At 39.2% G+C, this 25,584-nt stretch overlaps 1 protein-coding gene and 1 pseudogene across 1 annotated transcript; one reads left to right on the forward strand and one right to left on the reverse strand.

The window, feature by feature from the left end:
• Window positions 1-17,373: 17,373 nt before the first annotated feature.
• Window positions 17,374-19,645, forward strand: LOC146376673 (natterin-3-like). Its single transcript, XM_084947094.1, is given in 3 exon segments — window positions 17,374-17,447; window positions 18,461-18,620; window positions 18,622-19,645. Coding segments are annotated over 2 exon segments (1,041 nt in total). The 5' UTR covers window positions 17,374-17,447; window positions 18,461-18,498; the 3' UTR covers window positions 19,541-19,645.
• Window positions 19,646-22,839: 3,194 nt separating this feature from the next.
• On the reverse strand, window positions 22,840-24,843 carry LOC146376674 (natterin-3 pseudogene; annotated as a pseudogene).
• Between the last annotated feature and the right edge of the window lie 741 nt (window positions 24,844-25,584).

A 25,584-nucleotide genomic window follows, 5' to 3' on the forward strand; every position in this document is an offset into this window, starting at 1 on the left:
ACTAAAGCTACAGCACTGAGAAATACAAATTCATTTCCATAAAGTTATACATGTATGTAATTTACTGGCTAGTGGCTCATATTTTTTAACACTTTGATTTAATAATATAATATTATAAGATTTTACGTGCGATACTGAATCCCTGTAATTACCCAACAAAACAGCAAGTTTCAAGAAATGATGTAATAATTCTGTCTGAGCAACTTATGTACAAGTGTATAAGTTAATGTTTTATTTAATTATTGTGCAGTCTGTGAAGTCTCAAAGAAATCAAAGCAGTAAATAAATTATTGGAGTGGGTTAATGAATGGGCTCAGCATAAGTAAAATAATTACTACTCTATAAAAAGTCTCAGTAGTTACGGTTTGTGACACTATATCTGTACAGAGCTCAAACAAGAGGGCAGAGAAAAGACTCAGCGAGGACTTGGGTCCTTCTCTGCCTTAAATCATCAACTTCCAGACCTGAATATAATAATAATAATAATAATAATAATAATAATAATAATAATAATAATAATGATAAAGTAATAGCCAATACTTTATTGGCTAGTGCCAAAAACTGAAATTCCTCTAATGACCACTTCAGTTTGGATCCAAAAGTCACATCCTTTAGACGCCTGTGTTAACATGCCCAGCCTGGTACAAAGACTTGTCTCCTCTTCATGTCAACTCTGAGTGGGGAGATTTTTTTCTAAATCATCCATCTAGATACTAAAGTTAGCGGTGTGGCTTCTTTAACTGACAGGCGTCTCTGCACAGGCAGCCAGGCCTTATCTACACTAATTAGAGTCAATCAACTGGACCTCTACCATGTGTGTGTGTGTGTGTGTGTGTGTGTGTGTGTGTGTGTGTGTGTGTGTGTGTGTGTGTGCGTGTGTGTGTGTGTGCTGTTGGTGCCTTTTAAGGCTTTTTGATGGAATTTTCTGCTTGTTATGTCTCACTGTGCAGAAACAGCCTGTCAAAGAAATTTGTGCTTCAGTTTTGATAAGTGAAATTCTAGTATTTTATTAGTCTGTTAATTAACACTAATTAACAAATGTTTGTGCTCGTGCGTCATGTCTATAAAGACACAGCTTCTAACCAAGGTTGCTAGTGTTAGCTAATCACATCATCTAATTGTCATTCATGGCAGTGGCAAAAAAAGCCGAGTCATCACAATCAGCATCTTTGATGCTGTCTGTGGTTAAAATGTCAGGTTTTACACCAGAAACCAGTGGCGGTCCTAGCCTGTTTGGCGCCCTGGGCAAACACTCCCTCTGGCGCCCCCCCCCCCACACACACACACACACACACTCACACACACACACACACACACAGACAAAACATATTAAGGATTGTACATTAACATAAAGCTGTTGTACACACACACACATATGAAGAGAGAGAGAGTGCATAGTACGCAAACGGCTACCAAACAGCCATCATAATTCGTCATACAATGAGAACAGGACAAATCAACAATTGACAATGACTAATTAATATTAAAATCTGTAACATAATGTATTGTTTGCAGTTTAGTCTGTTACTCTTACTATTTTTACCATTTCTTCTTGGAGCAACTGTAACACACATAATTTCCTTAGGGATTAAAAAAGTATTCAGATTCTGATTGTTTCAGGATGACCTGCCATAATCCAATGACACATCTGCTTACCTCGTTTCTCTTCCTCTTCTTTTCTCTTTTTTCTAAACTGAGGACCTGATGGCTTTGAACTTTTCTTGTCCATCTTCCATTGGTTTTAATTTTGCACTCCAGTATGAACACCCATCGCTCAACCCGAGGATCACCACAACATGATCTAACACACCTACACCTTAGTTCACAGATTCAATTTGTCTAGGGTGCATTTCTGAGATTTCACACAACCCAGGATTCAAATCAAGAATACATAATGGACTTGGATTTACATGCACTGCGGTCGTGAGTTCTCAGAACCTGCTCTTTGAGCAAAAAGAATGACAACATCACGGAACGTAAGTTTGGATAACATCATAGAAAGCTCACGGTTCTCCAACGGGAGATTGAGAGACCAGTGTTGGACTGTTAGAACAGCTTTGAAATTCATATGAGTTGTTCGCACTAAAGTAAAAACTATCATCACTTCATGCGACCCCTTCGGCGCCAGCTGCGGCCTCAAGGCTGGAGCTGAACAAAACACCCTGATAACAACTGTGTTTAGACTGTTCCCCCCATTCCATGCAAGGCCACCTGGGTTGGCTGGAAGACTGTTTACTTAGCCTGGCGGGGCGAAGGACACTGTCTCAGCTGAACTCTGGACACACACACACACACACACACACACACACACACACACACACACACATACACTGATATGCACACACTGATCCCCCCTCCCTTTCCAAACGCCTTCGATGCTTGTGCCCTACCGGGGAAGATGGCAGTCGACTGGACCAGCGCAGACATGCTGCAGGACCGGATGCGCTGTCTACACCGGCTCTCTCTTACCCTTTACCCGCCCCTGTTGCTTGTCTTGTGTTTCTATGGTGTATTGATAGTCATGTGCTTTTTGTGCAGAGGTGTTTTTTCTGTTACCAAACTGTTCTCCCACTATAGGAGCTCAGTCTGAGTGGAGTTTTTTTTTCTCCTCCTCTTACCTCATGTTATGTATTTTCGTTGTTTTTTTTCCTATCAGCCTACCTTTCTGACATGTCTCCCCAATGTGATGTTGGTGTAAAGTTGGTCAGAAGGTTCCTTTGTAAGTGCGCATGCGCCATTAGCGTGCTGCCTGCTGTAACCCTAATTTCCTTCGGGATTAATAAAGTATTCTGATTCTGATTCTGATCATTATAAATGAAATGTGCTCTATTTGGAAGCAGCAGGGCCCCCCTCCCCTTTCGACGGGTTGTGTGTGAGACTTTGAATCATCAAACTGTAAATTTTAAATTGTTATTGATCCCTTTACCCCTAGCCCTAAAGTGTATATTTATTTTCTTACTCTTCTTATATATATTGTTTGTTTACTTGCACTGCTGTAACTGGAGCCTCGTCGTCTCGTGTCTCTATACTGGACTGTATGTAGCGGACATGACAATAAAGTTTACTTTGACTTCAGCAGCGAGCAGGTGCACCGAGGGCTCTCGGCCTCACTTTTCGTGTATAGAATTTCGATAAAACATTGGTGCAAATTATAAGTCTGTATTATAATGTCTGGTGTTTTTGTGTTTGTTGGTTGGTTATTAGATGCTGCTCCAGCCAGCCAGAGAATCCCCCGCCGCCCCGCCCTCTCCTCTCTGCGCCGCAAGCAGCAGGCGCACCTCGCAAACGGAGGGCGCCCTTACTCCCAGCAAATGGGCGATAGAAAACCGATCGGTGCCTGTACCATTCCCAATATGCGCTGGCTGACGTCGGGGCAGCATGAGTACGAGCATTTTTTTTTTTTTTGCCGATGCCCGTGATGCCGCCCCCCACCACGATGCCGCCCCGGGCAACCGCCCGTGTCGCCCGTATCTAAAACCGCTACTGCCAGAAACAAACATGTCTATGGTTTAATACAGATCATGCATTTGACTTTGTCCTTTCACTGACCCTTTTAGAGCATTTTTATAGTGATATGTGACTATATTAATTGCATACTGCCAGGCATAATAAATTTGCTAATGTTATCCTTAAGTTTATCCTTTTGAACTTAGCACTAATTAATCAGTATCTGTGTCTTTGCGTTTGGATTGTGAATTTTATGGAAAAGAAATAAGCTGTTTTTTGCACACAAAGACCTAACAATAATTAGACACAAAGAAGACGCTAAATAAATGAAACAAATGGCTTCAGTTCAGTTTTTAAATCTGCTTCTTAACTCTTATGGTTTTCTCCACAGCTGGAAACCTCAGCTGGATGACACTACAGCGTAAAGTATAGCTCACATTCTAAATTGTCTCACAAGATAGAAGAAAAAAATATGATCTTAATAATTTTGCTAAGTTCGCCAATTTGAGCACAAACTAAAAGCTAACATCAGAGAACCGATAAGTGCTCTTGCATGTATTTTTGCGAGTCCACAGTTTGGTAACAAAGTTAGATTTGAAACGTTTCAACAATGACACTAAGTAGCAGAGTTCTCACTGAAAATCATTCGGTAGTTAGAGACATTTTTGCATGAAACATAAAGTAGGACAAAGAAAAAATCTCTAAAAAACATAGTGATGATTGTTTAATCATTTTGAATACTGTTACTGGGTCAGAAAGGTAACATATTTGTTTGTAGTAACACAGAAGTGTACAGTCTAAAGTCATCCCACATGTGCCATCTGGTTGCAGACACCTCCTTATCCTCCCCCTGCAGTGCCCAGCAGAGAACCAACAGTATTATTAATAATGAAACACAAAGATTTCTACTTGATGGTTTGGCCACTCTGTGATGCTCCGACCACACTTTTAGAAAAATGAAAAAGGCTTTTTCAAAGAATATTTCAACTCATCTCCAGTGAAGCGCGCCGAGAGCATCTCTGTTTTGGGGAAGCTTTTATGGCATGTGGAGCCTAAGAGCGCCTGCCCGTCCCCATCTTCCTGCAATGTCTCAGCCTTTTCTGTCCCACTAACACAGCAGAAGATGGTTCAAACAGTCAGATGTCAGAGGCTGCAATGATTAAATGTTCAGCTCTAGAAAAAATTCTTAATTTTTCTTAGAGAAAAATGATGTAAGGATGAACCAGATGAATTGTTAGTGGAGTAGAAAGATCTTTGCTCTGAAACAGTTCATCTTAAGATAAAAAAAAAATCCTAATAATTTACTGTTCCTGAAAGAGCTGATGGATATTGATGCTCTGGTAGCAAAACTATTACTATGGGAGAGTCACAATAATGTTGATGTAATAAATAAAGTGTAATAATATAATAATAATAATAATTTCACCTTCAGATGTAATAGGAAGGTTTTATTGCACTCCATAAGCATTAATGTGGATGTTGGTCCCCCCTTTGCAGCTGCAGTGGCCAAGGCTTTGTGAGGTCAGAAACCGATCTTGGGTAAGAAGGTCTTGCCAGTCGCCTCCTGCTTCATCCCAAAGGTGTTTGACGGGGTGTCGTGCTATTATGGTTAGTTTGCACAATGGGCTACAGTCATGCTGGAGCAGAAAAGGCCCTTTCCCAAACTGTTTGCACAAAACTGAAAGCAGAGTTTTCATCCATCAGTCTGCCTGATAGAGAAGATCATTCATCACTTCACAGAACATATATGAACTGCATGAGTCCAGCATGAGTCCTCACTCCACGCAGTCAGCTTCTCTGCTAGCTGTGACTGTATAAACATGTCTTAATTGTAGTGTTCTTTAAAACTCTAAAATTTTACAAGTTTCATTTTCTGCATTTCCTCCATTTGTATTATTTCTGGCTTCTTTTATCTTTACAGAATGTGTAGAGCCAGACGACAGTGTGATTGTTTATCTCAAATAACACCAACAAACAAATAAAGGAGAAACTGAAAGGTCCGAAATAATTGTCAATATCTGTAAAAGATTTTAGGTGTTACCTGCTGACAGGCGGGTTGAAGAAGGAAGCTTATTGTACTGTATGAATTGTGACAAAGCTGGAAAAGTCTTTCATAAATAAATGAAGGTTAAAAACATTGTCACACTCAAGGTCATGCTATTAAGATATGCAGATTAGGTCCAGGTGAAAAAACAAGCGTGTGTGTGTGTGTGTGTGTGTGTGTGTGTGTGAGAGAGAGATCACTTTAATAAACCATGCATAAAAGGTGGAGATTGCATAAAAATAAAGGTCGAAGAAACAACTGGCACTTTCTGAGTGCATACACTGTCATTAGCAACGCTCTGTTACACGTGAATAGAACTTTAAAGTGACCTCCAACTTTAAATAAAAAAATCTATTACATTCAAATCATAATAGAGTGTGAAACTGAGCCATGCCTGCAGCTTTGATAAAAACTGCTCCTTGGAAATATGTTCAGGTACGCAAACCTGACCAAGCTTAAAACTCTGTTTTCACCATCACATGTCTTTATTCTCTCAGGAACATGAATCTTGACTAAACATTTCTCACCCACTCCGTCCTGTCACATTGAGATTTTACCCACAGGGAACCGTTCTCTCTCCTAACCAGCCATTCTGGAACTCAAACCAGCAACTGTACGATCTACCCTGAGGTTACCTGGTGAGTCAGACTTAGACAAAGCAGCCATAAAGTTAAGTTTTACCTTTCCTCCAAAGACATCAAGTCTCAGCTCCCAACTGTCACCCTGAATGTATTCCAGTAAGTTAATGAATATTCGTTGGCACTTAAATTAGCATATTTTTCGGGGAATTAGCATAGCCAGTGACATAAATGTCAGCAGGAGGGGAACAGCTGAATCAGAGGGCATGCAGAGAGAGAGTGGGCAGATCGGCCCCCTGAGGGGACAGCAGGTCAGCATTCATTATGTTCACGAGCTGGACAAGATGCAGGAAGGCCTGACAAAGTGGTGGCAGCAAAGGAGATCGTTCACAATACTAACATTAAAGTCCAGGAACAGCTGGTTTAGAGGCAGGTAAAACCTCACTGATTGTCTCACTTCCTGTCAGTGGGTGGAGCCAATAGATCACAATATTCCTGAAATACTAGAAAGAGTTTAATGAGACTCATGTGATAATGCTACGTTATCGTAATATTACTGCCATGAGTGAAATTTATTTGCAGTATTCAGTATCAGGCCTTGGTTGTCATAATTATCCTTGATGGCTTTTTAACAGTAGCAGCTTTATATATTTAAATTAAATCTACAGATAAACAGGAAAGGAATTCAATATTTTCAAAAGCCAATTCATGCCAGTGACTATTCTGGTTCTGATGAAAGGACTTATTACCAGTTACAGCTCATCTATTTTGATTTGATTGTGTTTGACGAAGATTTAAAGCCAGGGTGTGACAACATTTTTCAGCTGTGTTAGTGGTGACTTTTGAACTTTTTTTAAATTGGATTATCTGTCAATCAGATTTGTTAAATTTACATTTTAACTTTGCACTCCGAGTTTTTCCAAATATGGTAACCTTTGGCTCTATAGGAAGAACCCAAAGCAACTGGGTTGTGGCTATGACTTTTTATATATATACACTGATCCTGATAAAATCCAGAAGCTGGAACAATCAAGCTGTTCTATGATAGTACCGATGTTGTTTACTTAATCTTACCACTCCAGATGTTTTCCTCTCCTCTGTTCAACTTGGAAGTTGGTAAAGTTGTGCTTCTTCCTGCTTCCTATGTTCCTCAAATTTAACTTGTACTTTGTCATCTCTGACTTCGCTGACTGGGAAAATCCTCTTTCACTAGTTGGGCCCACATGCTCATTTTAGGTTTGGCAGTATTTTTAGTAGATAAAGGTGAATGGTTTAAACAAGAACTGAGCTGCGGTTTGGGGAATTCCTCAAAGGGGACTGGCAGAGGCTCCTGGGCCTGGCAGACCCCCCATGGACGAATGAGAAGTGAAGAAGTGAAAGAACTGAAATAAGGGGAGGGAGGGTGGGGCACGAAAACGAGGACAGCTTGTAGAAGTGGGGGGTCATATATAGATAAGACCCGTAAGGGGCGTGTTTGGAGGTGTAGTCCCGCTCCTGAAATTCAGATAATTTATCTCCACCTACAGAGAAGAGACACAGCCAGAAAATTACCCCTAGAAAGGTTTTTCCTCTGTGTTGAATAAAATCAAAGGGCAGAAGACAGAAAGGTGCATCCTTATATTGGAGATAAAGTATCTGAAATTCAGGAGTGGGACCATGCCTCCAAACGCTCTCCTTTCAGTTCTCATCTATATATATGCCACCCTCCCTCCCATTTTTCAATTTATTTTCTTCAATTCTCATTAGTCCACGGGGGGTCTGCCAGGCCCAGGAGCCTCCACCAGTCCCCTTCTAGGCCTTCCCCAAACCGCAGCTCAATTCATGTCCAAACTATTCACCTTTATCTACTAAAATGCTGTCAAACCTAAAATGAGGATGTGGGCCCAGTGAGTGAATCACAGTATATATGCCACATACAATGGAGCATAATGGACTCTTTGACTAATGACCAGCTGTTTGCAGTTTGTCCACAAATACCCCCCTGCTGCAAGTAAGATGAATCTCTGCATTTTAAATGATGAACACAGCAGCTTCGCTAATCACATTTCTTAAGCAGAACTTAGAATTCAGGCATTCGGATTGATCTTGTGATTGGAGGAACTGAAATTTGACTTCAACTTAAGCAGCAACTTCTGTAAAATTCAGTGTTAATTAGGATTAGTGGGAATTATTTTGTTTTTGAATGCTTCATTTTATTTTGGTGATACCAACAATAGGTCAAACATTCAGATTCTTTCTTTGTTTTTGTTTTTTTTAATTAACTGCAAGTCTGTTTTCCACACTGAGATAATAGCAGAAAAATTAGAAATGCTGCTTTACTACCTTGTGTTTCCCTGATTCAAATTTTCTTTTTGAGACAAAATGCTACTTAATTGATCCATCCATCAATGTCCTTCCACTTATCCAATTCAGGTGAGCATCTAATACTCTCAATTCCACTCTAATCTTTTCTATAGTTTTTATATTGCCCTGGTTGCCCTCCTACTGTTTCCACCAGCCTGATATATCAGCCTAAACTATTCCTGTACTTAAGTTTTAAGCACTGGTACTTTCCTGTGTGATACTGGCTGAGAAAATACTGATATGATCCTCAGCAACTATCTAAACTAAACTATTTTGTTTGACATGGATCAGAATCAGAATCAGAAAGGGTTTTATTGCCAAATGTTGAGCAGGTTTACAACATTAGGAAATTGCTGCGGTGCTTCAGTGCAAACATACTGTCATAAATAACGCTTAAATAGACATGAGGAAAAAAAAATAAGAATAAGAATTAAAAGTGCTAAGTAGATAGATATATACATGAGTGCAGGTGGTGATCAGTGCCAAACATGGAATGATGCAGTGAACATAGCGTAGGGTCATGTGTTAGTGGTGGGAACAGTCATACGGTTATTGTTCACGTGTCCAACAGCAGAGGGGAAGAAACTGTTCTTATGGCGAGAGGTTCTGGTGCGAATGGACGGAGCCTCCTGCCTGAGGGGAGCAGGTCAAACAGACTGTGTCCAGGGTGAGAAGGGTCAGCTGAGATCTGAGCTGCACGCCCCAGTGTCCTGGAGGTGTACAGGTCCTGCAGAGATGGGAGTCTGCAGCCAATCACCTTCTCAGCAGAGCGCACAACACGCTGCAGTCTCTGTTTGTCCCTGATAGTGGCTCCAGCGTACCACACGGTGATGGAGGAGGTGAGGATGGACTCGATGATTGCAGTGTAGAATTGCATCATCGTCCGTGTTGGCATGCATAGAGCCTGAGGATATACTCCTGTTAGTACATATCAACTCAATATGACTCTTACTCTCCCGGAAAAACAATGTAGAGCAGACACAGAGCCAACATGAGCCTATCAGACTGTGGACACGCTGCATGAGTGCCATTTAGTGCTATCTTGAATAATTAGGGCAAAAATAATGAATACAGTACTGTTAAACAAAGATGACCAGGTTAAGGTTATTTTATTATGCACTTTTACAGTGCTCCTTCTTTAGTTAGTGCCACCATCTTAACGCCATACATCATAGCAGGTCTCACTACTGTCTTTTAAAACTTCTCTTTCACTCTCGCTGCTATCCATCTGTCACAAATCACCCCTGACACTCATCTCTACCCACTCCACACTGCCAGCATTCCTCTTCTCCTCATTGTGCATTGTCTCATTTACACACATTTATTCTGTTTTACTTATACTGCCTTTTATTCCACTTCTCTCCAGCGCATACCTCTACCTCTCCATGCTCAGTTCTACCTGTTACCTACTTTCACTACAGATCAAAATGTCATCTGCAAACTGGAGTTCATGGAGAGTTCTTTCAGATGCTCCCAAATGGGTCACTGCTGCAGATGGATCCACATGTTTGCTTTGGCACAGACTTTATGTCACACATGAATGCCCTTCCTGACGCAGCCCTCTCTTTCAGCATGCACCATACAAGCTTGTGATCCCATGAAGCTGGGTTTGTGTTTCCTCCTGGAAGGAACTGGGATCTTTCAAGGTTAGATTTCTTTATATTTTGGATCGCAACGTTCAAGTTTTATAAGGCAGATAACAACTTAAAGATATTTTTATATTATATTATATTATTATATTATGGGCCATCGTGGCTCAAGAGTTGGGAGTTCGCCTTGTAATCGGAAGGCTGCCAGCTTTGACAGTCTCGGTCGTTGTGTCCTTGAGCAAGACCCTTCACCCGTTGCCTACTGGTGGTGGTCAGAGGGCCCGGTGGTGCCAGTGTCCGGCAGCCTCGCCTCTGTCAGTGTGCCCCAGGGTGGCTGTGGCTACAATGTAGCTTACCATCACCAGTGTGTGAATGGGTGGATGACTGGATGTGTAAAGCGCTTTGGGGTCCTTAGGGACTAGTAAAGCGCTATACAAATATAGGCCATTTACCATTATTTTTGGGGTAGTATTTGGGAATTATTCATTTTATACATATATATGAGGTGTACATCACATTTTGCTTTTTGTCTCTGTGTGAGAGACACACAGAAACTCAGAGAACAGCGGCTTCAGGCTCTCCTTACTGTCAGTGTCTCATTAAAACTGGCATGGTGTGGTAGTTCATCTGTTTTTTAATGAGCTGTTTGCCTGATCATCATCACCCTGAGCACAGACAGCTATCCATCTAACTACCCCAAACAGAACAGCTCATTCAGCTGAAATGAAGCCTGACACGGCTGTCAAGGACACTGCAAAGTGCCGGCTCGCCCTAAAACACACGCTGGTCACCCTGTCTGACCTTTTTTCCATTGCACTGCCGACCCAGTCTGCAGAATGTGCTGCTGTGAACGCACACAGCTGACAGGGTCTGAACTGTGACTGTCTAACATTCTTGGAAATCATTTGAAACTGTACTTGTTTTAAGGGATCTCATATTTGAATCAGATATTGATCTGGATTGGGTAACTGTGCCACTGTGCGCACTGATTTTGTCTATTCAGTTCAGTGTTGTTCTGCATTTACTATGCCACAATTCAACAGCAGGGCATTGGTATCTAACAGGATATCTGGACATACTTTATGCATTTTTTTGTACGTTTTTAATTGTAATCAAGTGAGCTGACAGGATGAAAAATCTGCAAAGATTATGATGTTTTTCCTGTTGGCTTCCCTCTCTCTCTCTTTATATTCAGACTTGATGGGGAGCTCGTACTACCCAATGAAAACATTGCATGTAGTCATCGACTAAATTCAGTATTAATTTAGTACTAATTCACTAAACTTTCAGGTGTAGTGTAGATACACACACACATTGAGAGAAGAAATTAGCGTGATGTGCATCAATGATTCACACTGAGCTGAACTTGCTAGTATAAAAAATTTGGTGAATGATGCAAATACTTTTTCATTTTTACTGCCTTTGTCCCATTGTTAAATTCAAAGTCCATGTATTTATTCCAAGCATACTTAGATGCAGTATGCCAAAGTTTAAGCTGTTCTATGGTATTCCATGTATTCTGTGCGTATGTTTACTTGTTTCCTGCATGTGTGGGTTTCTCCCATTTAATGTAACAAATATTAAATGGTCATAATAAAGGTCATCCCATGTCACCATCCCATTGTGTGGTTTCTTATGGAAAACTAATGTTATGTATAATCTGGCAAAATGGCTTTTTTATTGTAAATTTTTTAATGTTATTTTTAAGTGACTCAAATTTTCAGATTGTCTATTTAAAAAAAGAAAAATCTACAAACATGATCCAATATGAATCCCACATACATGATTCTGCTTCACGTACTCAGCAGAGCCCCATGTGAGAATAAATCTGCAGCTGCAATCTTCTGTTTGAGTGATGCTTGCAAAGAACAACTGTGACCAGCTGCTTTAGGAAACATAAAATACACGTCTTCTATAATGTGAGATTTTAAAGATTTAAATCTCCAGTAGGAGCCAGCGGACTTGAAGCTTTGAGAGTATATCTGTGAGTGTTTGAGACAAAGAGACAGAAAGATATAGATAGATGGCAAGATAGGAGTCTATGATTTATTTATTTGTGGGTAAGTGGCAGTGAGAGCTGCAGTAAAACTGCTGCATGAGAACATTTCACTGGAACGTCCAAAGCAGCAGCCAAGTGTGCAGGAAGTGTCCTGCAGTCATCCTCATTCAAATCAAGTGCTGCCATTACATCACCTCTCCTGTTGACGTCTCCAAATTATGCATAACCTGCATCATGCTTGACACACCCGGTTAAAGAAATAGTGGGTCTGTGGCTGCTGATGTGCCACATATGGATGTTTGTCAAGGAAAGGTCTCACTTTTAAATGCACCGTTTAGGGTTTAGCATGATTTTTTTTTAGTATTTTAACGTAAATGCTCAAACTTAAGCACTTCACTCTCTGATGTCTAAGCTTAACCAGCGACTAAAGTAAAAAGTAAGCACAAATGAAAATCATGAGTCATGAGTGAAAGCAAAGCAAAAAAAAGAAAGAAAGACACCTTAATAATTTGAAGACATGGTGGTATCTGACAGAACGGCAATGTTTGATGCCTTGGGATGAGAACACACTACCAGCCCTACAGAGCACTGTTCTTTAACTAAAATCACAATTCGTCACCACTCACTACCTCCAGCCTGTGAACCCAGCATAGCACCTTGTGTGCCAAGACATTTAGTCGATCCAAAGTTCAGAACAAAAAGTTTGAATAAGCACCGTTTATTATTTATGCTCTGAGCTTTTGGAATTGTCAGAAAAGCACAAAGTGTTGATACTTTTTAAAACCCTCATTATATTTTAGGCTAACAAAGATTTATTTGGGTCTCGAAGTGCAGAGCCTTCAAATGCCTGGCTCCTCTCCATTTGAACCAGCTCCCAGTCTGGGTTACAAAGACAGGAGTTCTCTCTACTTCTACAATCTTTCATTTTAACTTTAATTCTTTTCTTTATTTGATTGATTGATTGATTGATTGATTGATTGATTGATTGATTGATTGATTGATTGATTGATTGATTGATTGATTGATTGATTGATTGATTGATTGATTGATTGATTGATTGGTTGGTTGATTGATTGATTGATTGAAAAAGCTTAAAGTTAAAGCTGGACCAGGTGACCTTGAACCACTCTTTTAGTGAGATTGTTATACTCTCATGTTGCTGGGGTAGTGTCCCATTATGTACCAACCATACATGTTCTTTTTTGCTCACTCTTTTGTATTTTGTGTTTTCTCCTGTTTGTCATTAGTGCTCTGCTTATGCTGCTCTTTCCTGTCTTTTCTTTCTTCTCAACCAACTGAGCTGCTGCTCTCTGAGTGGTTCTGCTGGAGGTCTTAGAGGATCATCTGATTATTGGGATTCTCTGTCGTACTGTAGCACAATATAAATATGATAGTTGTGTATATAAATAACATTATATGAACAATGGATAGAAAAATTAAACAATTTAAATGAAAGTGCACAAGTGAATTCAGAGTCAATTTCAAGATTCTGGTACTGACTTATAGAGCTCTTCATGGACAAGCTCCTGCCTACATCACTGAACTTCTACAGCCCTTTGTCCCCAGCAGGTCTCTTAGGTCATGTAATCAGGGTCTACTTGTCATTCATCATAGAAGGCTGAGAACTAAGACAGAGCTTTTGCCACTGTGGCTCCCAGACTGTGGAACTCAATCCCACTGAGTTTAAGATCTCTGGACTCAGTAGCTTCTTTTAAAAAAACAACTAAAAACATCTTTTTAGAAGTGCATTTTGTTAACTGTTGTCTGTTTTGTTTTATACTTTGTTATCCATATGTGAAGCACTTTGTGATCTTTTATCTATAAAGGTGCTATATAAATAAAGTTTTATTTACTTACCTACTTACACACAAAATCTTTGAACATATACAGATATTATAGTCAGCAGGATAAACACATGCGTATGAGGGAAGAGAATTCATTTCTGACAAGAAGCTGGAGTTTTCTAGTCAGTTGCTGCCTCCTGCTGACTCTCTGCCCTATATACATATGCATTTAAAGGCGTATGCTCTGCTAATGCCATTTTAAGGGTCAGAGAAATAAAGCACATAATATACCTGTTTGTACCAGTAATCCATAATGACTTCTTCAGTTACAAAATAAAGAAAATGAAAATTTTGACCAAAATTTATTCAGAAATGTATTCTCTGACATGAATCTCCAAAATGTTTTAGAAAATATCTCTTTTGCTTTCTTTGATTTACAAAAATACAACAGTATTTCTTCCACTCCTTGGGACCTACATTAAGAAAGCTGAGGTCAAGATATCTAAATTTTAAGAAATAAATGTTATTTCAATGTTTACATTTGTATTAATGTTTAGAGAGGATAATTTATCTGAATTTTACTGGTTCTCCATCAACATCGCAGGCTCAGTTTATGCTCACGCCATCTGCTTTTACCTACTGAACTGAAATTGTTGACTTCTCTTCTCTCAAATTCAGTGAAAGTGCGTTCTGTCTCTGTCTCTGTCTCTGTCACAGAAAACAGCTAAAGACATTGACTGTATAATGGACATTGACATTGATGTCAATAATGGACATTGGCTGTATAATCTGATATTTTGCATAGTGAGTACTTTTGTCTTTGCTGTTTAATATCAAGTTGGATTTCGAATGCAGCGATTTATTGTGAACATTACCACAAAAAAATTGTATGGAGGTTTGAATAATAAATAATAAACTACAAAACTAAGGTTTGTAGGTTTTTCTGTTTCCATCATCTGTAATGCATGTTGTTGTTGTGCCTATTTGTGTTTGTAAATGTACATTAAAAATGTAATTTGAAAGCTTATTTGGACTTCATCAGTCTGTGCCCTACTTTAAAGGAAAAAGAAAGGCAGGCTATTATGTAACTTTTCTACTGGTCTGGCCAACCAGAGATCAAACTGAGCTGTAACTGTTCAACTAAAGTAAGTTTGACACCACTTGGTTAACCAGCACATTATGACGACAGAGTGGTCTTAATACATTTCCTTTTGTCACCGTATTTTTAGCCTCTAGGCTGATCGTGATCACATGCAAATTCAATTAGTTGCTAAATAAAATTGCATATACAGAACCAGGGCTTCTGGAAACAATAGCAAACATGCGTGATGAGAGTAAGAAACTATTGCAGTTCCAAAGACAGATAAAATCTGTCATTTGAAATGAAAAATAAATTCATTTGTAAAGGGCAGTGAGCAGCATTTGGCAAAAATGACATATTAATGCCAGAGGACAATGATCAGACAGCTTCTAGCTGATAGGAAAGCATCAGTAACTGAATAACTGTTTGTTACAACCAAGGTTTGCAGAAGAGCATCTCTGAACACATGTCAAAACTTGAAGCAGATGAGCTGCAGCAGATGACCACACTGGGTGTCACTCTTGCCATTTAAGAACAGGAAACAGGAGACATTGCATAGTACTGGTTGACTGGAAAAATGTTGCCTTATCTGAGTCTTGGTTTCTGCTCCAACATTAATTCATTGTTCAGTTTTTTTCACCTCATTGTGACTGATGGTTGACTGACGGGAGACGAGGACCCACATTAGTAAATGAAAGCCTGAAACTCAAATCTTTGCTATTTGGCAAAAGGTCAACAAAAAGAGATCAGATGATGAAACCAATGCAAACAAAACAGCAAATACAGGGAACAGAAGAGAGAGAGGAAAAAGGCTTACACAATAGTCCAAGGATCAGGCACGCGCGCGCGCGCACACACACACACACACACACACACATACAAATACAAATAGGCACAAACAATGCAGTTTAAAAAATGTTGTCAACCCCAACAAGTGGACATGAGGAGTGGAGAGTTTAATGTTGCACTCAATTAATGTAGCTATCGTCCTACTCTAATGTTACCAACACTGGAGTGTATTTACCTCTTTTACAGCACAAATGACTGAGCGTACCAGAATCTGTAATTGGTGGACTAATGGCAGATAACGAGCTCCATTATTCTCTTGTTAAACCCCTTTAGAGTCTGTCAGCCGTTTAATATGTGTAACAGGTAACTTCAGACAACCATCATAAGTGAACATAGTTCATCACCGAATGCACAAATACCACATTGAACTCTAACTTTCACAAACCAGCTGCTTTCAAACCCTCAAGTTATGTAAGATGGCCTGAGCTGAAGTAAAAAACTGACCTGTCAGCATTTAAAAGTCCTTTTGGGAAATCATCATCAGGGATCATTTGATTGTTATCAGCTCACAGTTCCGCTTGTTCAGCTAACTCAGGTAACTTGCTTATCTGTGAAGTCACCATTAATGGTAGATGATGTAGATTTTAGACCAGGATTTGCAATTATCAAGTTGTTTTTACTTACTTCAATTTCACAAGGCAACAATGCACAAATGTATGTAATTGCAAAAAGCATACTGTGTGAAATATTACAAGTGGTGGTTAATGAGGAAGGAAGGAAGCAACCTCCACTCTAAAAATGTAAATAGTCATCATGTATGTCAAAAATGTGAACACTCACTGGGAAAGGTAGTCTAAGGAGCTCGAAAAGAAAAGTGTCTGGCTTGAAGCTTCTTCAGTTCTAAGGTCAAATGGTGGAGAGTCCCAAGAAGAACCCCCTGTTGATCCTCTACCTAATCACACGAGACAAGGTGTGAAAACGGGTGTAGGTTACAATCAGCCAAGGTTTCAGGTGAACCCGCTGTGAAACCTAGCTCCACCCTATCATGTGATTTCCTGAGGTCAAAAGGTCTAAATGTGAGTGGGCATCCTTCTTGGGGGACGCTCCTATAGGGCTTAAATCTGGGACTCTCCACCATTTCACCTTAGAGCTGAAGAAGCTTCTCGGATGAGAGGTGAAACGTCTTGAAACAACTTAAAGAAGTCCAGACGCTTTTCTTTCCAAGCTCCTTAGACTACGATGACCTGAATGACTGAGAACCTTCACAGACATATTGGGAAAGGTAATAAATGCAACGTGACACAAGCACAAACACACTGTAACATGTTATTGATCTCTGCTTTCACCCACCTGTTGACTGGTCAGAGTCCAAAATAAGATATTGGTCTGCAGTCAGACATGTGTCAGACCTAGAAAGACTTAGCAACTTACACTTATGATGGTGAGTAACTTTTTACTTCACAGTAAATGTTGAAACAGGTTTTGAAAATGTAATTAACCTAAATATAAAACTGCAAAACAAGCAGACTGTTCACTTATTGCTGAAGATAATTTAACATTTGATTTCTAAGGAATTTTCGTTTTCAGATTTTACCATGTTTGAGTTTCATGTTTCTTGTGCAGCCTCTGTGTTTAGGGTAACAGTGGTGGTCAGCTGTTTAATGGCTGCAATATAAACTGTTTGCAATAAAACAGCTTTTCCTTTTTATTAAAGCTGTCATTGCTGTTGCTGCTGGCTCTGTCACCAGCCAGTCCTCGGGGCACTGTGAAGAAGCACTCAGAGGACAGAAATGGTAAAATGTAACTGGCATTATGAATTTGAAAAAGTGTCCTCAAAAGTCCTTTTGTGAAAATAAACAAGTGAGATTCACTTTTTTATACTAGCTCTAAAACTACTTAGAGATGAAATGCTCAGATAAACCCAGTGTACACTATGTGCTCAGTAGCAATAAGCACTATCCATATCCAACTCTTTAATAGCACTGAACTGGTCTGCATTGGTGCATCATATCTTTATTCTCTTTCCCCCTCCTGCCCCCCCCCTCTTTCTTAAATAGATAACTATCATATCTGACATCATATCTCACAGTACAATAATAATATTGTATGGGTTGCATTGTTGTACTTTGTCATGTTTCTCAGGTCTTTGTCTGAATTTCTTATGAACATTACTTGTCATGTTCTCATGTTGTTGCTAAGGATTGTCTTATTGCACTGGAGTCACACTGGGTTAAATATTTACACTTGGGTTTTAAGGGGTATTTATTATTTTCTTTATTATTGTATTTATGGGTTGTACGGAAGCTCCAAACGCAATTTCATTGTTCTCTGACAATGACAATAAATACTTATCTAATCTAATCTAATCAAACAGCTAAAGACCAGGATTCGTCAGTCTAAAGGCTGCAACACACCAAACACTACAAATTCGTCCTTGGATCATCAATTTACCTTGAGGCACTGGAATTGTTTATCTCCTGCTTAAATCTGAATTAACCCATTTAGAAATATCAGGAAATAACGAGACGTCCAGTTCATATTTTAATTTTTAATTATTATTATTATTATTTTTTTTTTTTTACCAAGATTTGGCTTAAACCTGATTTTAAAACCGTTTTAACTGACAGTCATAAGAAATTCTGAAATAAAAGAGAGATTTAACATGAATTTGAACTACTAGGAGAAAATATCATAGTCAAGTTAAAATTGTGTCGACCTTATGAAAAGAGCAGTTTCTGAAGTTTCATCTTTTCACACTTGCATATGATTTTTTTTTTTAAAAAGTTTTTTGTTTTCTTTCATACAGTGACCTCTCTGAACCCAGATCTGGACAGAGCTCCTGAAATGACAGACATCTCAGTTAACACATCAGTATATCAACATCTTTTGTTTCCAGCCAAGATGAAACAGAAAAGGCAGGCGTTTGATAATAAGGGCAACGTGAAATGGCAGACCTGGAATGGTTCCCTCAGTGCCAATTTACAACACATATGTGGGACGTAGTGACTATGTCTGTAAATATGGATGCCATGCTGGCTTCTACAGCCGTAGCTTGGGAGATTTCTGCCACTATCCCTATGGCGACAAAGAGTATCGTACGGGCTCATTTGATATCCTTGTGAACGAAGATGACTTTGAGATCGTGGAGTGGAAGCAAGGTTCCTATGGTTCAGTGCCCGAACATGCAGTTAGAACATGTTCTAGTGATGAGGTTTATGTTGGAAAAAACAAGTATGGTCTAGGTAAAGTGCATCGTAGACACACTGCATTTTTTCTACCTTGGAGAGGTAAAGAATATTGGTACAAGTACTATGAGGTGCTGACCATTAATAGAGATATTGACAGTGAGATCATCTCTGATGTCAGGTATAAAACTAACAACGCTAAAATCATCGAGTATCCTCCAGAGACCGTGCGCATCTCTTCCAGTATTAACAATGGATGCAATCCAGTGACAAAAACAGTAACTCTTTCAAAGACAATTAGAGATGAGAAAAGGTGGGACATTCGCGCTTCTGTCTCGGTTGGTGTCACTAAGACTTTTACTGCAGGAGTCCCTGCCGTAGCATCCGGAAGCATTCAGGTTAGCGGTCAATTTACATTTGACTATTCAAATGGGGCAACTCATGCAGAAGAGCTCACCCACACTGTTGAAGTACAGGTCTCCGTCCCACCAAACCACTCCTGCAAAGTCAAAATGCTGGCTTATAAGTATGATGTAAACATCCCTTTTACTGCTCTCCTCATCCGAACCTACAAGAACACAGCAATTAAACTATCACACATCTCAGGGACATACTACAGCATCCAGACGGGAGAGGTCCGTGCTGTGGTAGAAAGATGTGAATACCTAACTTCTGCACAGCCTTGCCCACAAAAGACATAATAACTCAGTTGTAATCATGTGTATATACAAGTAAAGTTGTAAAGTAAAACTTAATATTCCAAATTTATCCCCCCAAAAATAAAAATGCATCAAATGTTCTGTTTGTCATGCCATACCCTCCTTTCCTTGTTTCATTATTCATACAACATTATTTATTTATTTTTCGTAAATAAATAAAACAAGTTTGAAAAAAATGTTTTTTCTAAACAAAGTACTTCAATAATATTATAATATTATGCTTTAAACTTAAATAGTGTTACCTACCAAAAGTATTTATAGCACCTCTTCCAACTTTTAAAGTATTGATTTAGAACAAAATTTTCCCATCTTAACTCTGCATGTTATTATATAAGGCATCACAGTGTTGCAGTATTTAACTTTGTTGCCTCACAGCAAGAAGGTCCTGGGTTCAAATCCACCATCTGCCCGAGGCCTTGCAGTGTGGATTCCTGCAGTGTCTGCATGTGTCCTCACTGGGTCCCCTGGCTTCCTCTCACAGTCCAAAGACAAGCAGTTACTGGGGTTATGTTTACTGGAGATCCTAAATTGCCCACAGGTGTAAATGTGAGTGTGAATGGGTGTCTGTCTCTGTGTGTTAGCCCGGCAACAGAATGCCAGCCTGCCCATGGTGCACCCCACCTCTCGCCCTAAGGCAGCTTGGGTAGGCTCCAGCTTCCCTGTGATCCTGAACTTGATAAGTAGAAGAAGATTCAATTCAATTTTATTTATATAGCGCCAAATCACAACAAAAGTCGCCTTAAGGCGCTTCATAGATACAGAGAAAAACCCAACAATCATATGACCCCCTATGAGAAAGCACTTTGGCGACAGTGGGAAGGAAAAACTGTCTTTTAACAGGAAGAAACCTCTGGCAGAACCAGGCTCAGGGAGGGGCGGAGCCATCTGCTGTGACCGGTTGGGGTGAGAGAAGGAAGACAGGATAAAGACATGCTGTGGAAGAGACAGAGGTTAATAACAGATATGATTCAATGCAGAGAGGTCTATTAACACATAGTGAGTGAGAAAGGTGACTGGAAAGGAAAAACTCAATGCATCATGGGAATCCCCGGCAGCCTACGTCTATTGCAGCATAACTAAGGGAGGATTCAGGGTCACCTGGTCCAGCCCTAACTATATGCTTTAGCAAAAAGGAAAGTTTTAAGCCTAATCTTGAAAGTAGAGATAGTGTCTGTCTCCCGAATCCAAACTGGAAGCTGGTTCCACAGAAGAGGGAAGAAGATGTACAAATAACCCCAACCGGTCGCGGCAGATGGCTCTTCTGGAGGTTTCTTCCTGTTAAATAGGAGTTTTTCCATCTCACTGTCACCAAAGTGAAAAAGGAAAGACCATCTCTGAATTGAGGAGGGGGCCTAAGGGTACATCGTTCGCCATCTTACAATGCTGTGATTGCAGCCATTCCCCAACTGTATGTGAATGGTACTCATGGCCATTAATCAGTGGTCTTTGATCAGTGGGTTTTGGTCAGTGGTTGTTGATCAATGGTCATGAGAATTTGCATATTTAAGATTAAGGAACTGACCTCCCCGCCCATTGTTCCTTCAGTGGGCTGGTTTCAGTCATTATGCAAATGTACTGTTTATAAGATTGGAAACCTGCAGTCAGCTGAGACTGAAGAAGTCACTTGGATGAGTGACAAAACATTTCTCCCACAAAACGCTACGTCCAGATGAACAGAATCAACTTTTTGGAGTGATACCAAAGTGCTTGCTTAAAGGGAATATGTAATTGTCAGGGTTTTCTCTTTTGTATGATTTTAGGGGTTTTACCTTACAATATAAATCACATTGAGGTAACAGTTGTTTTGAATTGAGGCTGTATAAAAACAAATTGAATTGAATTGAATTAAATAGCTGGACTGATGTTTGAACGCATACAAATTGCCAATTTTGCTCTACCTGCTTAGTTTTTATGAATCTATAAGAATAATTATGATGATAATTTTTTTCTTTGCTGGACTGTAGTATTTGATATCTTATTCAAGGAATTGGTCATTCACGAGACACTGTGACCCTCTTAAATCAGACTAAAAATAAAACTTCCTACCTTCCTTCCAAGATAATGTGATAAAGTAAAGGAAGAGCCACACTCTCCTTATCTCTGCCCATGTGCTCACTAATAATAAATAATTACATGTTGACTTACCAAGAATAAACTTTTTAGTGGTGTGATCACTACATCAGTTTTTAATTCTTCACAAAAAATTGTGAAAACAGTTCTTGTACCTGGCTTTCTTGTTGGGTGTTTTCAGTCAATCCAGCAGATGGCACTGAAACCTCATTAACTGCTCACCACAGCATCTCCATTAATTAGACGCTTTTGTGGTATGTAAATGACATGTAAATGTCGTTAAAGATGTAAAAGTGATACTGTTTTACTGTTTTTCCAAAACAATCAAGGCTTACAATGAAATACTTCATGTTACTTCATATGTTCATTATATATGATTATTTTTATTTTTACTGCAAAAGGACAGCATCAAAAATTCAATTAAATTCTATTTTATTTCTTTAGTGACAAATCACAACAACAGAACTTAAATTGATTTACTGTTGTTCAGATTTTCCATAATAACAGTGCCTTTAAGCACAGGCAAGGGTACAGGTAAATGTTCTTGTTTTTTTAGCTTCTTCAATCTCCATCAGAAAAGTTTGTAGTTGAATTAAATACCGATGTTACTCATAACACTGAAGTTTATATGGAAATATACCTTTGAGGCAAGGCAGGTTTATTTATATAGCACATTTTTATGTGCGACACACTTCAAAGTGCTTTATATTAACATTAAAATAAAGAACATTAAAAATGAATAGCAAAAAACCATCAATAGAATACATCAAATGAGTTTCATATGATACAGATGTCATAGGCAAATACATCATCTACGTCACCACCACCCACATCATCATCATCACTGCTATCACTGTCAGTGTACATATGATTAAAAATCACATGTAAAAAATTAACCTGAAAATTTTTTTTATAATGAAAAAAAAAAGGCTAGTTTACTACTAGATTTACCAGTTTAGACACAGTTTTATTGAAACTGACATTTTAAGGTCAGTTAAGTTGACATTCAGCAACACTTTCATTTTCATCTAATGCATATAATCATAATTAAGTGCTAAAAATAACAGTGTATACTTGTATCCATTTTCTGTTTAATACCTTCTTCTACTGTAAACAGCTAAAATAATTTTATTCAAATTCAGCAAAAAGAGGAGTTTGATGGCTAAAAACACATTAGACATCACCAGACATCAGACTGAGGTTTGTTGATTTTATGGACAAGGCTTAGATCCACCCAGAGGTTCACATCGATTCAACACAGCCTGGACTTCTCCCACCTGAATGCCGTTATATTTACCAGTGATGGATGTTATTCAGATGTTCCCATTACCATAAGTGCACCTGAGGCATCCTGTGAATGGGATGTCGACTTTGTATTTGTACCGGAGCATATTAATGACACAGGATTGGTTTGGTGGCACAGTGACCTCCACAGATACAGTATCAGTGACGCTCTCTGTCACAGTAGTTCCTATAATCAATCCAAACGACACCTCAGTGCTGATCTCAATTTTGTTTTCGAAGAGGATAGGGATACCAGTTTTAATGCTTGTACTAACAGTAACTGAAACAGAAGAATAAGTTTCCCACCTGTGCTCCACCTGTGCTCCACCTGACTCGTCTTTGAGATGGAACTTGTTTTCACTGCTGGTTGACATTCATAGTTGCTGATGGTTGTTTGACGCATGACCTCAGGAGGACATTGGAGAATTTTAGCGTTGTCAATGTTGTACCTGACATCGTCAATCTGTTGGCTGACTATATTTTCATTTGTGGTCAGGACCTTGTAGGATTTGTAAGTATATACTTTACCCTTCCAGGGCAAGTAGAAGGCCTTTTCTTTAGTGGACACCTTCCCAAGAAGTCCATGTTTGTTCATTCCTACATATATTTGCTCCCCTGGACAGGTCGAGAATTCTTGGACACCTTACCACATGAATTATCCTTTCACTCCAGGATCTCAAAGCTGTCTCTCTTGACCAGTAACTCAAAGGGAAATCCTCTGTGAAATTGTTTTTCCGAGCAAAGAAACAATAAGTACCCTATTTGGGGGTATAAAAGCCTGTGTCACACTTATATTTGCAGACATAATCAGTGCGATAAAAATATCTGTTGTAAAATGAGACAGCAGGGTTGGGAATAGTAAGTTTAAAGGTGATCCACTCCAGGTTGGAGTCAATGGTAGTCTTAAAGGAAGAAGAATGAACTGGCCTCCTCTGTCTGAACTTAGTAACACTAACAAGAGGCTGGTATTAAATTCTGGTTCTTTTGGATTCTTTACGACCAAGAAAGACACAGGGATCAAAGTGGTCTTTTAACTTTAAAAATGATCTTTATTTTACATATCCAGATATGGAGACTGAGCACACACAGAAACGCCTGCTCACATCAGCCAGTCCCAAGCAGAAAATAGGAAGCCAGGTTATTTATGTACTTCTCGACATCACATACACTTTAAGTTTCGATCAAACAGCCTAGTTGGTTTCACTTTTTACTGCAGTTGCCATGCTTTTGCAAAAGCATGTCGTTTCCTGTCAGCCTGCAACCTAGTTTTACACTGAAGTCTGGGCCTCTCTTATATAAACCAATATAATCAGCATATAAGCATTTAAGATTATATATTTATTACCCAACACTGGTCTGTCAGCATCGATCTTTTAGCTGATTTCCCAGAACTCCCAGTTGCATCTGAGTTCTCCACTGAATAAAAAGAAAGAAAAAGAGAAAGACAAAAACATCGAGCTTCTGGCTTGGTTTTATCACTCTGGTAATATATTCAAGTTTTCTGATTACTCTGTCATCTTTATTAATAGACTGGATGTTTTTCTATTTCTGTGGTCTTATTTCAGACATAAAATCTTGAACATATAAGATGGGCTTCTGTTTATTATAAATCCTGTAATCCTTTTAAAAAGGTTTTAATGTGATATATTTTGGTCTATAAGACATTTCATTTTTCAGACATTTAAGGAATGGAATTTAAAATGAAATGAACAGTAGTTGTTGTTGTTTACCATTTCTCTGCTCTATGGCATTATCACTGTAATTAAAGAGAGTTTTCCAGTACACCTTGTGTCACTTTGAGTTTGATTGATGGCTTTGACCTTTGACCTCGGGACTTTCCCACCTGTCACGTGACCGGAAGTGTGCCTTTGATCCTGGACTTTAAAACTAACCTGAAGCATGCAAGACGCGTGATCGCAACACAGCGACATGTTAGAACATCCGTCACAGATGTGCAAAGAAATGTTTATGTTCATTCTGAGAGGGAAGGTAGAGCTTGGAGGAGGCAACATTAAATTGGGACCTGACAAGACTGGTGTTGCTCTGCTTGGTTCCTGATTCTGCCTAGACTGCTGTATCTTTCCATCCTGGAGAAAGAGCAGTTCAAAGAAATCATTAAAAGCCCAAAATAAGACATTTACATCTGTGATGTCAACTTGTGACTAAGGATGGGTATTGATAAGATTTTCCCGATTCCGATTCCATTTTCGATTCTGTTTAACGATTTGATTCTTTATCGATTCTTAAAAAAGGAGAACACTAAGGTCGATTAGCTTAGAACTTTGTTTTATATCTTCTATTTGAACAAGATAGAAATTTAGGAGTAACATGGCCTTACAAACCCAACAGTGAGATCTTAAGAGATCCACAGCCTATGGCTCTTCGATGGGGTGTCACAGGGTAAATGTAAAATAATAAAATAAATATTCTTCTGTAGCAATAACAAAGTATAACATAAATTATTCTGTAGCAATTACACAAGAATATCCAGTAATGTCCCTGCCTACAATTACACGCATTCACTTACCGAATATCGGGGGCATCTGCTGTGGCAAATGGGTTCAAGCCTTTTATCACAAACTTAGTCACTGCTCGGTGACATTCGTCTATCCTGGTCTGAAAGGAGACGCTACCGGTAGACTGCAGCGAAAACTGCCAGCATCTGAGCCAGA

Source organism: Perissodus microlepis, chromosome 12 (assembly GCF_051167445.1).
Source record: "Perissodus microlepis isolate ML-2025 ecotype Zambia chromosome 12, ASM5116744v1, whole genome shotgun sequence".
NCBI lineage: Eukaryota > Metazoa > Chordata > Actinopteri > Cichliformes > Cichlidae > Perissodus > Perissodus microlepis.